Raw genomic sequence first — 14,767 nt, forward strand, 5'->3', positions numbered from 1 at the left:
ATGGGTTTTAGATAGTGTTAGTCTGGTATTATTGCGGTGTTAGTATTGTATTATTGGATATGCAACGTTATTTTTTTGTTGGAGTGGAACATTTTATTTAGGCATTATTTGTGTCATAGTGGTTTTTTTCAGCGTTATTGTTTTGTCGTTAGTTGGGTAATTTGAATGTTTTATTGATGCGCCTATGCCTAGGGTTTAGGGTTATCTTGTTGTTTTCGTGGTATTATTGTAGTATTATTACGGTTTTATTCTACTATTATTGCGACGTTATTACTTGGATTACTGGATACGTAATGCAACGGATTTTAAAGTGTTAGTTTGATGTTCTTCCTATGTTATTGATGTGATTTTGTGGTGCTAATCCGGTGTTATTTTGGTGTTATTCCAGTGTCATTTAAACTTTGAAGGTTCAAGTGGAATGTATTGGTTTGATTGAGCTTGTACTATTCGATCGATATTATTTCAATGTCTAATAGAGTTTAATATGTTCTATAAATTTGTAGTTCACCGAGACTGAAATTGTTTACAATGATCCAATCACAGAAAGTTTGCTTCGCGCAGTTGTTTATAATGAAAAAGAAACATTTGAACAATATTGTGCCTATATACACCATATTGAATTTACTGTGCAAAAAGACTACAATAGTTTTTGGCCGAATTCGAAGAAGATTAAGACAAAAGACTTTATTTGTGGTAAGACTGGTTTCAAGAAAGACTCGAAGTTGAATAACACCGTAAAATTCAAAAGAGCAGACACAAACTGATTGTCTAGCCATGATTCGATATGCCGTTGATGTCGAAGATAACTGGTCGGTTAAAAAATTTATAGAAAGCCATAACCATCCTTTGGCGGTGGTCGGTTATAAACATCTATTGCGTTCCAGCAAAAATATAAGTGACATCAATGCAAATGTGCTCAGATCGATGATAGGGTTTGGGTTTGGAGCCACTGATGCATTTTGCTTTTTAACTACAGAAGCCGAAGGAGTGAAGAGTCTTGAATGCATCAAGAGGGATGCCTATAATTTCATACAAAGAGAGAGGAGATAGAATTGAATATCGAGACGCTAACTCTCTACTGCAACTGTTTACAGAGAGACAAACTGAAGATATCATATTTGTGTGAGACTTCTAATTTGATGAGTCTGACAATCTGTTAAGTTTCTTATGGAGTGATGAAATGTCCAAACTTGATTACGACTGCTTTGGAGATATCATAATCTTTGATATAAGCTAAAGATTGAATAAATATAATTTATGTTATGCTCTTATTGTGGGTGTGAACCAACACTGGTAGAATGTTCTATTCAAAGTTCGCTTTTTGTCAGACGAAACGATTGAGTCATTCAAATGACTATTCAAAACATTTATCCAGATAATGGATAATAAGCTACCATAGATATCCTGATCAAAATATTTTAAAAGTTCAAATACCATGGTAGCCCTGGGTGCGACTGTATTGCTAGTGGTGTAAGTGAACATAGAAACCGGGTTCCTTGGATTTTTGCGAACATGGAGGCAGGGCTTCTACGGTCTGCTTCGATCGAGCGGAAGAAGATGAAACGGTATTGCATAGGGTTTCTAGTTCGAGCAGGAAGAATGAAGGTATTGCAGCAGACAAGACCTCCAAAACTCCCAATTTCCATGTTCTCGCCTGTGCATCTCCTCTGGATACAATTGCGCAGTCGTAACTAGGGCTAGCTAGGAAGGTAATGACGGAATCGTGACATACAAAAATATCCGAACTCTCATATTTCTCTTCCTTCCGCTTTCTTTTGTCTTCCTCTCACCGGATCTCCAACCAAAAAAGCAACTATGGGATTACATCCTACAAGGTAACTAGATCACGACATACATAACATAAATAATCTTCTCTCTCTTCTGTTAAGCCCCTCTCCACTTGGAAAGCAACACCGAATCACGATGCATGAAGAGAACCAAATTTCCTTCTTGTCAACGATCATTTCGTCGTGATTAGCTCCAAACGAGAAATCAACGGCGGTGTGAAGCGCAGAAACTTGAGATTAAATTAATAATAAATATGCAATGTAACCCAAACAATAATTTAACTTTAATGAAAATAATTTATCTTTAAAACCTCTTTTAAAATCTCAATTCCCTTCTACATATAATGCAAATATATTATCGTTCAAGTAATGCAAGACTCTAATGGAGTCCTAGATATCAATCCCACAGGGAAGCTGAAAATATATATAAACAAGCTATTAATATTCTATTCTTAAATTAAAATAAAAAATAAAAACAAAGTAAAGTATGAAGTTTGAAATTGAACTACTCAAGTGAAATGCTACTAAATATATAGATGTATAACTACAATAGTTAAGTTAAACTAGATGCTAAACTTTCAAAAGTAAAATTGCTGAAATAAAATAAAGGTTTTGTTGACGAAAAGTTCAAGTATGAGAAAACACTCTTCCCCTTTATAATGAAAATATGGCTTGTGAAAAAATTGAAATCATTTGAAAAATATATTTAAATAGAAGCAATCCTATTCTCTACCCTCTTCCGAGCGCTATAAAAAACATTGACTAATCCAGAGTTTAGTCCATAATTCCGTGGTTAGGTTGGGAGGATACCGATTGTCACTTTAGAGCTCCCACTGCTCCCTCACCTGAGGGCTAACATGCTCGCATTAGTTTCCAATCAACTGAACCAAATTAGGAATTATAATCTGTCATCTTAAAATCTTCCAATTCTAAATCCAACGAAGTATATTTTTCCTATTTATTTGCACACCATCCCATGGATGACATACTCTTCCATGAAATCAAATGTAATTCTCTTTTTGTTGTAGAAATCATATCTCCTTTTTAGAACATATGTTTCTCAACACATTTTGACAATTCAATTGACCAGATAGAATAGTAAATGAAGAACAGAGTTCAAATCATCAAAAATTATCAACATTGAAAACCGTAGAAAACACAAAAAATACCTTTATTTAAAGTGCAATAGCACCAAAAGTAGACATAAAAATGATACTTAAAATAGTATATTATTTTTTTGTATCATGGTGTTGCGACTTATAAAGACAACCAAAATTTCCACTTTTCTCATCCTACCATCGCTCTAATCCAAAACCACTAAGGTACCATGGATTTTGGAGAACAGAACTTAATCCCACATTCTCACCGCCCCCTCAAAGAGGCATTCGAGACCGTCATGAACTTCTTCAACAGCGCTGAGATGTATTCGACGCCTCAATGCAGATAAACTCGGAGTGATATATACAAGTTCAACACCATTTTGTCATAGATTTATTGACTTCGAAATAATGAAGGAATATAGTGTCATGATATGGATACATTAAGCATAAAAATACAGCAGATAGTACACTTCATAGGAAAAGTGACATTGCTCACATCTGGAAAAGCTTGACACATCTACCATCAACAACAAATACGCTGGCAGTTATAGAAGATGTGATTGCTATGACACATCACACTCAAGTTGTAATTTCTAATATGGAGCCATCGCTGATCTCGTTTGAAAAGGTATAAAATGGGTTTAGGCAATTTTTTTTAAAATGACCATTCGAAGAAACACCGGTACTTGTGCTTGGGAATTAAGTACAGTCCGGGAAAAATCGCGGACTCGTTTGAAAATTTTTTATTAAATGATATTTGTCTTGGGAAACGTGACTATCTGTTCTTAGAAATTAAGTATCATTTGGTGAAAGTAAAGTACAGTTCAAGGAAATGCTTGCTTGTGATTTGACAATTTTTGCAAGTAAATTGAAAGCCCATTAAATATGTATTTTTGCTCCCCGACTGTAGCGTCTCACGACATTGACTAGCGAGTCTTTTAAAATAGTTGAGAAGACTGACATTCTCCTGACGCCCCTTGATGGTGGTTGACGTCAGGAGACTGCCGAAATTTTGGGTGATTTGGACTTGCAAACAACCAAAACCCCTGAATTTTCAAGCTTATGTAATGATAATAAAAAAATTATAAGAATCATTTGAATTTAAAATAATTTGAAAATTTTTAGCTTTTAAAATTTCTAGGCTCTTAGGTTTTAAAAATATATGGGATTTGAGCTTTTAAAATGTAGGCTCTTAAAATTTTAAAAATAATTTAAATATTGAGCTACTGAAATTTAGGCTCTTTAAGCTTAAAAATATTTAAAATTTTAGGCTTTCAAATTTAGGCTCATAGGATTCGAAAATAATTCAAGCATGGAAATTTTAAGACTTCATAATATCGTCATCAAATTTGTGATTCTAATTTGTAAGCAGACATAAGGTGCTTCCTTTTTAAAGCCCAAAATTATAAATATCTTTTGCAAGTATTTTAGCTCTGAAAGATCTCAAAATTTATATCAACTTTGTGGTTTTCCTAAGTCCAATGCAATTTCTTGAAATATGAGCCTTACTCTTAAGAATTAGTTGAGTAAACTTTGTGGTTTTCCTAAGTCCAATGCAATTTCTTGAGATATGAGCCTTACTCTTAAGAATTAGTTGAGTAACACTTAAGATACCCTTGAGTTATGCATGCTTTAAGACGTCTAAATAAGTAAGTCAATTACACATATTTTTAAAATTTTCAAATGCAATTTGATGTAAATTTCATATTAAATTCATGGTTTAAATTTGTGCAAGTCTATAAAGCTTATAAAACTCTTCAAGATATTCAAATACATGGATTAAGCTTATATGTGCTCCATCAAAATGAACTAAGTATTTAAATTTAAACAATCTGAGAATGCTGTGCGGGTTAAAGTTAAACTTGCTCTCAATAGTTTTTGCTCTAATAAGCATACAAAAGTATATTGAGAAAATTTATGGTTATTCTAAAGTTAAAACTCCTCATATTTTGTAATCAAATTCAAGACAAACTATGCACTCAAACCGTCTTGTCTACAAGACAAGGATGTAAGTCTCATCCAACTAGTCCAATCCACTTCACAAGGAATGGAGTTACCGAGTCTAGTAAATTTAACAATAAACGACCAAATCATAAAGAAAAAAACTTGCAAGTCAAAATCACCAAGTCCAAACATCCTCTTTATAAGAACATGAGTCGATAGGACTTATATCCTAAAAAGCCTTAACTAACAAGCTCAAATGACCTTCAAATATAAAAGTATTAAATATTTAAATTCCCGACGATGGTCGTGTTAACTGAAAATTCCAACCGGAGGGGTTTATTTTCAAGTGACACAGACACAGACACAGACACAGACAGATACACAGATATATATATATATATATACAACGATGGGTCTTCTTCTTCGCTCTGCTAGGGTTTCAGCTCATTGCGAACCCTAGCTCGAAACAGACATATGTTTTCGCTAGCTCGTTTCGATCCTTTCCGTTTTCGTATTCGGCTCTGGCTGACAGAGGTGTTCGCGTCGTCGAGCCTACTCGCCTGCTGCGTCGTCGCATCATCGAGCCTGCTGCGTTGTGCCTTCTGCATCGTCTTCTCTTGTCTATCACGTCGTCTGTGGCTCGCGTTTGCGGCACTTCGCGTTGCAGGTTTGTTAAGGCAACTCGACTGCTCCGCTACAATTTCTGCTCTACTGCTCGACTGCTCGCGTACCAGTTGCACCATTTGCTACAGTGCTTGTATGAAGCATGCTAATGAACTCAGGGTTTTCCTACATTGTTGTCGTCGCCGGTGATAATCCCGCCAAACCCTCCTATGCTACAGTGGTTCATAAACGCAACTTCCCTTTCCACCTCGCAGATAGTCTGGTATTCCTGCAGATATACTACGATTCTTTTGCAGAAAATGACGATTGCAATCTCATAAAAAAAGTAGAGTAAAAGGCGGGCAAACTAGCAATATTCTTCTCTAACGCTGAAATTTTAACTCGTGCAGGAAAATACTAATTTACACTACTTGGAAAGTTCCAATTAGGTTGCCCTAAGATAGAGATCATCAAGAAGGTCTATGAAGATTTCAAAGTGGTTGGGGATTGACAGGTGGGTCATTTCGACGGAAGACATATTATGATACAGCTGAACATAGAAAAAAATTACACGAGGATTTTCTCAAAAAAATTCATCACAGTCAAGGGAAAACATATGAAATTGCTTAAATGGACCCCTAAATTTGATCCCAGTCAAGAACCTCCAATTGCACCTATCTGGTTTTCATTACTTGAACTCAAGCTTCAATTCTTTGACCAACCTATCTTATATGCAATTGGAACTATCCTTAGAAAACCATTGCAAGTAGACTTACATACAGTTCATTTCTCAAGATCCTCTATTGCAAGGATTTTGATTGAAAGAGATGTTACACTACCAGATGTAGAAGAAATCTGACTTAGATCTGGTCACAATGGTTATTGACAAAAAATCATTATGGAACAAAAACCTTACTACTGCAATCACTGCAAGATGTTTGAATACCCGCAGGAGAAATGTTTCGAATTGCACCCACAGTTGAGAACCAATAATCAAAAGCAGGAAAATTGCTTAAATGGACCCCTAAATTTGATCCCAGTCAAGAACCTCCAATTGCACCTATCTGGTTTTCATTACCTTAACTTAAGCTTCAATTCTTTGACCAACCTATCTTATATGCAATTGGAACTATCCTTAGAAAACCATTGCAAGTAGACTTACATACAGTTCATTTCTCAAGATCCTCTATTGCAAGGATTTTGATTGAAAGAGATGTTACACTACCAGATGTAGAAGAAATCTGACTTAGATCTGGTCACAATGGTTATTGACAAAAAATCATTATGGAACAAAAACCTTACTACTGCAATCACTGCAAGATGTTTGAATACCCGCAGGAGAAATATTTCAGATTGCACCCACAGTTGAGAACCAATAATCAAAAGCAGGAATCTAATGTGCCTGAGCACTCTCTCAACAAACCTGATGACAACCAACCTGAGGAGGGAATGAAGGGAATCACCACAAGACAGGAGTTGGTGTCTACCCCTGGGATTTCTTCACCTGACCATACTACAACGAATAATGTTCGAACCGAAAATCAAGATAGTCCTGCAGCTCCTATTCAGGAAGCATCAGGTGCAGAGATAACAATTCACACTTCACATACACTGGAACCTATCGCGGTGACAACGATTGCCTTTCCTTCTACTGCGGTTCTAACATCAAATCAGACCGAGGATCACATGAGCTAGTCTTTAGATGAAGAATGATAAGTTTACACTTCTCGACGAAAGAAGGCTGGAGGCACACTCCAACTTGAAAATTTAATGGATGATACTTTAGTTACTCCTGATAATGACAAGACTCTTCAAAATTTGTTATCTGGCTCCGCTACTAAAACCAAAGAAAGAGGCAGAACTAAACTCACTCGTCCCTAGCTACTTGTTTTCTATATGTTTTAAATTTGTTTTACTTTTTATTGAGTCTATCTATATCTTTTTGTTGGCGTATTACTGTACTTGTATCGTATGGGTAGGGTGCCCCTTTTTGGCTCTCTCATAGAACCTCAATATATCATTTCTATTTCAATAAAATCAGCCCTTGGGGCTTTCAATATATATATATATATATATATATATATATATAAATAACTTAGAACCTGATCTTCCATAAGTGTAACAAAGCTGACAAGCTTCAACTTCAATCATATTTAAATACTAAATCCGATCCTTCATGAGTAGAATGAAAAGTTAACATATTTCAAATCAAGCAATGAAAATCCACGATAATGGTCAATTTGATAAAATATTTCAATCAGAAAGATCGTTTTTAGCTCAAATTCCAAATCAAATTATCAAAATAACAAATCAACACATTCAACTTAAAGTCATTCACCTAAGAAATTAAAATAAAAAAAAAATCAACAAAACAACTAAGTTAAAAATCAAACACTTAAGACTCAAAGCAAAATTCATCCACCTTCAACAATAATTTATTGAGGGTGACAAATTTCTGAATAACTTCAACTCACAAAGAACGAATGACGTATTGAGTGTATCACCTTTTTCACATTCAAAATAATCTCATGCCAGTAAGGACGTGACCCAAGTCCTCTATCCACATAGTTTTGTCATCAATAACACCACAAAGGAGAGGTTACGACAAAAACCCTCTGACCAGATGCTTGCCGCCAAATTACATCATCATATTACGGTTGTCACCGCAACTTGTATGTTTTCTAATGACTTTTTACCCTTTGAGTTACATGCTATAAATGTACAATTGATTGACACAAAGCCTTCTGTAAGCTAAAGTACACTTAAATTTGTCCCCTCAGACAAATAATAACCCCACAACACAACCCATAGTTGCTGATAAAAATCTTTCAGTTAGGTTGAGCCGACTACCTCCTCCAACTATATGGATTAGAGACCATGACGACACGGGATGACAAAACCATGAGATATTGATCGGATTTTGTCATCATTTCCCCCTCCATCAACTTTAAACTTCAAGTGATAGATTTTACAATTTAAAATGGCTCCGCTACTAAAACCAAAGAAAGAGGCAGAACTAAACTCACTCGTCCCTAGCTACTTGTTTTCTATATGTTTTAAATTTGTTTTACTTTTTATTGAGTCTATCTATATCTTTTTGTTGGCGTATTACTGTACTTGTATCGTATGGGTAGGGTGCCCCTTTTTGGCTCTCTCATAGAACCTCAATATATCATTTCTATTTCAATAAAATCAGCGTCTATTATTGTTATATACTGATCATTCAATTCTTAATGACTAGCCTTAATTGAAAGTGTTCTCCTCTTCTCCTCTTATTAAGATGAGCATAACCCTAAGGGCTTGCGCCTATGAGAAACTTCGAACCCCAAATCAGAAAGCCCTCGCAAAATGAGAGTGAAATTTCTGGATAGTGTCCTATCTATAATGTAATCCACTTATTGAAAATTTTGACCCTCAAAGCTCTCCCAACCATCAGAAAGCCCTCGCAAAATGAGAGTGAAATTTTTGGATAGTGTCCTATCTATAATCTAATCCGCTTATTGAAAATTTTGACCCTCAAAGCTCTCCCAACAACACAAACAAACAAACAAAACAAAAACAAAAATAACAGAGTCCGAGGAGCGGTCAGAGTTTTCAGAGCCCACATGTTAATTCATTTTCAGGAAAAAATTATAAAAAATACACTAAACAAATATGTTTTTAAAATAAAAGAGAAAAAAAAACAAAAACAAAATTGATTCCAAACAAGTCCTTAAATTGCTCAGTAAAAGAGAAATTACAAAAAAACATGCAAAATAAATTGTGTTCATCCTTAAAAAGAATTAAGGGAATTATTTAGCTCAAAATCTAGAAATTTCTCATTACCTTCCAAAACAAGCGGCCCAATGAAGAGCAGTTTTTCCGTTAGCATCTCGGAAGTTTATGCCAACGCCAGCATCAAGAATTGGTTTTAGAGCCCACTCATAACCCAAACCAGAAATCAAGTGGATAATTTGTTGCTCCTTTTTGGAAAGCAAACAGCTTCCACCTTCCTTTGCATTTGTCTTAGACAAGAGCCACTGCTGGAACTTATTTATTATTAATTCTTGTAGAATCAAATCTATAATGACTGAAGAAATCTCAGTTTGGAGTTCATGAAGTTTTAAACATTGCTCCTCTGCTGCCTTAAACTTTCTGCAGCACTCAGTTTCTCTTGGGCAAGAACCTTTGGCAACAGACAAATCATCAGATTGACATAAAAGGACATGAACGAATTTTACAAGCAACAAAGGCTCTTCAAGATTTTTGGTTGAATTGACAAGATGTAAGGGTTCCAAAGAACTCGTAACAGATTTGGCGCAGAACTTGAATTCTCGTTCTTCACTGCATGATTCTTTATCTCCAGATGTTACATAGAGAGGAACCTTTCCGACAGAGTGCTCAGGCGCCCAACAACGTAAGACTCCTTTCTGAATAATTTCTGCGGGAACTTGAACCTCACCAAACATTACTGCCCAACTATATGCTAAAGGATTGCATAGGAATTCTCCGGTGATGATAACCTGAAGAGAGTTTTTTATGCAATAATTTGAGTACAAAAGGAGAACTTGTAAGGAGAAAATAAAGTTTGTCTAAGAAAAGTGCGCTCAGATATAAATGATAATAAAAAAGTCTTGTGTTAAATGAAAAATAAGAGTTCCTAATATATTAACAGTGGCTCTAGATTGTTGGCTTAAGCTTAAGGTTGATAGATGCCTATGCATTATTTTCTTGGGCTTAACACGGGCTTCTGCTGATTCACTTCCCTATCATAGTCAAGCATGTTGTAAGAATGAACGGGATACTCCATGTATTCTTTATGTGGTACAGTGTGCTCTTGATGTATGATATTTGATGGATTTGATAAACTTTCATCCGAGGGTAAGTGATGGATGAAGACTCAAATAAAGAGATTGTTGAAATACAAATGAGAAAGCGAAGGAAAAAAAAAAAGATTCCTGATATATAGTAGAAACGCCTACCGATTCACTCATAGATGTTAAGAATGGGTACCCATCCATTATTTTATTAGGTTCAACTAGGCCGTCTAGTGATCCACCACCTCATAGAATGAAGCATTTTATTTAAAACAAATAATTTACTATAAGTCTATAGCATACGAGAATCATTTCTGGTGTACCATGCAAGCCATATTGTTTAGATTGGTAAAAAAATTTAGAATTCTAGGATGAGAATAGAATGAGTGAGAAAACAGATAGTCGCAAGAATCATTTCCCTCCCCTAGATGTACATGAAAAAGAGCAAGAGTTGCATCAAAATTTTTATGTTTACCATGCTAAGCATAGCCTAAGTATTCAATTCTAGAAAAGTACACACCCATCCATCCAAATGCATTGGCAAGCCAACAACTTATCATTTATGCTCCTCACCTTCCCAATGGAAGCCAACCCAATATCAACATGTACACAAACTCAGTTAGAATTTCTTTAACTTCACAATTCTGTACCAAGTTTTTGCCTCTTTGCTCTAGTGCATTTATTAACACAAGAAAAAAAAGGGATTTTCAAAGCATAAATTTAAATATATCACGTTTTAAAATATGATAGTGGGAAGAGCAATGGTAAAATTGCATTCATAACTAAATGGAGATGACAGTTTCAAATCATATAAACAACCTCTCTAAACTGAAGGATAATACTTCATACATCACCCTTCCCTAAACACATACTAGATGGCAGCCTCATGTATTGGGTACGCCTTATACTTTTAAATTCACAAGCCTGAATACTGGAGTAGGTGGTTAAACAGAGTATTATTAGTCATATTAAGCTTAAAAGCATAGAGAGTAAAGTGCCAGTTTAGTCCCAGTCTATAAAAGCATCAAAGTAGTCTCCATATACTTTTAATTAGGGCTAAAATAGTACTCGCTGTAACTATTTCAGCCTATATTTATATAGCATGGGATTAAATTGACACTTTTATAAAATTCGGAACTAAAATATCTCCCTATAAGGGTCAGTGAAATATTTTGACACTTTTAAGAGAATATACCTTGGTGCTCTCAAAAGAAAAGGACCATTCTGGGGAAATTTCACCAATCCTGAATAGTAGTTTCTGAGGCGTACTTATACAAAGTTCTTTTGCAAGGGGGGTTTCATGTTGGCTTTGATCAGCAGAATACATAACCAACAAATCAGAATAATATCCATTATTCCTATCCTGTATACCGATAGTACCCATGAAGTCGATGCCATTTTCTTTCTGGACTGACACTGCAATGGAGTTTGGTCCAACATCAGTTGTGTCTGGTGCGTCACACAGCTCACCTGCTGCCAGATCAGCAAGAGAATCAGGTGTCCCGAGACTATCTGAGCCTAAAGAAAACCTTATAGCCGCTGGTAGCGGCGAATTTATGTCAATTCCATAAGCCATATCTTCTGCAAAATTACCAGCATGGTCTGGATACCACAAATTAATTTGTTCCGATTGCTCAAATTGAGCATCAAATGAGTTGTCCTCTGAAAAAAATTGCTGCAGAATAGTTAAAAAAAATAATAATAAGATCAAGAAACTAAACCGTCAATTAAGAAAAAAACGCAACGCACAACCAATAAAAGCTACATATCCCTTTAAGTTCTCATAAAATATTAGATAAGTACATGCAGTTAAGTTTGCCATTGAATTGAGGTTTAAAAAATAGGTACATCCCCTTTTTAATTCTAGTGTGAGAGCCTTTGGGATTAATAAATTTATGAGAACAATTCTAAGGTTTTGGTTTGGTGGTTCAGATTAGGAAACGTGTTTTGAAAAACAAAGATTCATTAGACTCTATTATTTAGATGCAACTTAGAAATTAACAATGTACTCAAACTCTATAGATACCTTCAATATCTCTCCAAAGTAATGATTTCATTTTTCATGAAAACAAATATTTCTATCTACAAGCAACAAAATGAGCCCTAAAAATACTTCAACAATGAAGAGAGATGTCATCAATTGGTTATATGTTATGACCCAGTACGCGGCTTGAAATTTTCAAGACAGAAACATATGACTGAACAGTAAAATTAAACTAATTGTAAATTTTACCCCTAATAAATAATTCATCAAAAAAAAAACGAAAAAAAGTCCAATGAAATAAAATTTAAATCAACTTAAAAGTAAACATTTATGAATCTTTCATTAGCTTGTGTGCGTCTTTTATAAATATTTTCTCTTTTCTTGCTCATTTTCTAATTCAAATCTTAAATTTGAAATCTTAGTTAAAAATATAATGGGTTATCAACAGGTCAGTGAATATTCATATTCCTAAACTACAATAATTTTATAAAGAAAATAAAATAATATGCATGCTAGTCAAACATATTGAATCAACGTAACATAATTGACAAATTTATTATTCAATTGAAATAATTTAAAAGTGATCATAGCTAGAGAAGGCCTCCGTCAGTCAATCAAGCTCATGCAAATAACTATATAAGTCATCTAATTTAAATTCAACACGTCATTGCACATTTTATTATAATTAATTCTATGTAATATATATGATAAATAAGTAAATCATAAAAAAAAATTCATATCATTTGTTTCAATAGATTCAATCTATTTCTAATAGAGTTAAATCATAAACAAAAAATCGCAAAAATGATTAACAAGATAACAATCATTATTACATTAGAAATAGATGAAGTAATAATATCACCAGATTTTAGAACACGAGTATTCTCCACAACTTCAATGATTTACATTTAACTTTTTGTCCTTCGCTCCACTAAACTTCAAAAACATATAATTATACACATGGACATTATATTAAATTATTTCCTTTAAATAGTGCACATTTATCTTATGTCCTGATTTATTAATATTTTTATCAGATAAACTTTATTTATTACCCATATAGTGAGCTATTTAAAAGTCTAATTTCTATTTTCAACAAATTCTTATAAGAATTATCAAAATTAACTATCCTATTCAATTAGTATTCTTCATTCTTCATTCATTATTATTTTCCTTTTTACGCAAAAGTAAAAATTAATCCCAGAACCAATTAATTTCTACTAAAATTTAATAATTGCATGCAAAATTTAATTTAAAATTTCAAATAAACCATCCATTTATTAATTTCAAATTTATTCATAACTTAATATTACTTTTACATTGTAAAAAAATATCATCATGATTAGATTTATATCATTTTACTTTCATTATAATTATCTTGAATCATCAATTTAAAAAATATAAAATACAATATATAATCCTTGTAATTACAATAAATTAGTTAGTTAAATTTCAAATAAACCATCCATTTCTTAATTTCAAATTTATTCATAACTTAACATTACTTTTAAATTGTAAAAAAATATCATCATGATTAGATTTTTATCATTTTACTTTCATTATAATTATCTTGAATCATCAATTTAAAAAATATAAAATACAATATATAATCCTTGTAATTACAATAAATTAGTTAGTTTAAATTAAATAGAACAATTTCAATATTAAATTTTTCACATGATTTTTTTGACATAAATCTCTCTAAATCATTATAATTTTATTATTATTATTATTATTATTATTATTATTATTATTATTATTATTATTATTTAAGAATATTTGAAATATATTAACTATAATTTGAATTTACCTTTCCTAGATTCCAAGAAAAAATACTGATGCCCTACTTGCTTGCGGTCTACATGGCACACCCTCACTTGCATATGCAACCTTTCTTGTAATCAACATGAATCTCCCAATCACATGCCCATACACATTGTCTTCCCCTCTGCACGTATTAAGTATGACTATTTGCTGTTTGCATGAGTTCTCACACAAAATCTACACATTACTTGCTAGAGCTTGAGAACCTTTTCTTTCTCGCTTGTGTCTGCTCAGCCGTAGAGGAAGTCACTTTCTCCTCTCAGATTTTGCACCTCTGCTCGGTTCATCATCATCATCCCTTGTTCTGCCTTTCTTACTCGATTATTGGCACTCACGAGCAGCGACAGACAAAATCAAGAAAATAGAAAGGAAGGGCATTGAGCCGAGCTCAATTATGCAATTTGCAGATTTTATTCAAGAGAACTCACATGAATAACAATTAGTTAGAATTTAATGCATGCAGAGGAGAAGACAACAAGGATGAGTACATGATTGGGGAGTCGTGGAGATTACAAGCAAAATAGGGAACGCGAGCGAGTACTATGTGTCGTGTCAATAGCGAGCAAACAAAAACATCAATAATTTCTCTTAGGATGTAAAAAAAATAAATCTACATTTCAAAATTTTCTTAAATAATAATAATAATAGTTAAATTAATAATAATAATAATAACAACAACAACAACAACAACAACAACAACAACAACAACAACAACAACAACAACAACAA

At 33.6% G+C, this 14,767-nt stretch overlaps 1 protein-coding gene across 1 annotated transcript in view; it reads right to left on the reverse strand.

The window, feature by feature from the left end:
• Window positions 1–14,767, reverse strand: part of LOC110024714 (calmodulin-binding transcription activator 4-like) — a gene marked incomplete at its 3' end in the record, with an annotated part of 118,150 nt that overhangs the window by 9,595 nt on the left and 93,788 nt on the right. Inside the window, 2 exon segments of the mRNA XM_020724834.1 lie at window positions 9,260–9,936; window positions 11,426–11,905. Of these exon segments, the coding sequence (XP_020580493.1) occupies window positions 9,260–9,936; window positions 11,426–11,905 (1,157 nt within the window).

Source organism: Phalaenopsis equestris, unplaced genomic scaffold (genome assembly GCF_001263595.1).
Source record: "Phalaenopsis equestris unplaced genomic scaffold, ASM126359v1 Scaffold000270, whole genome shotgun sequence".
NCBI classification, from domain to species: domain Eukaryota; kingdom Viridiplantae; phylum Streptophyta; class Magnoliopsida; order Asparagales; family Orchidaceae; genus Phalaenopsis; species Phalaenopsis equestris.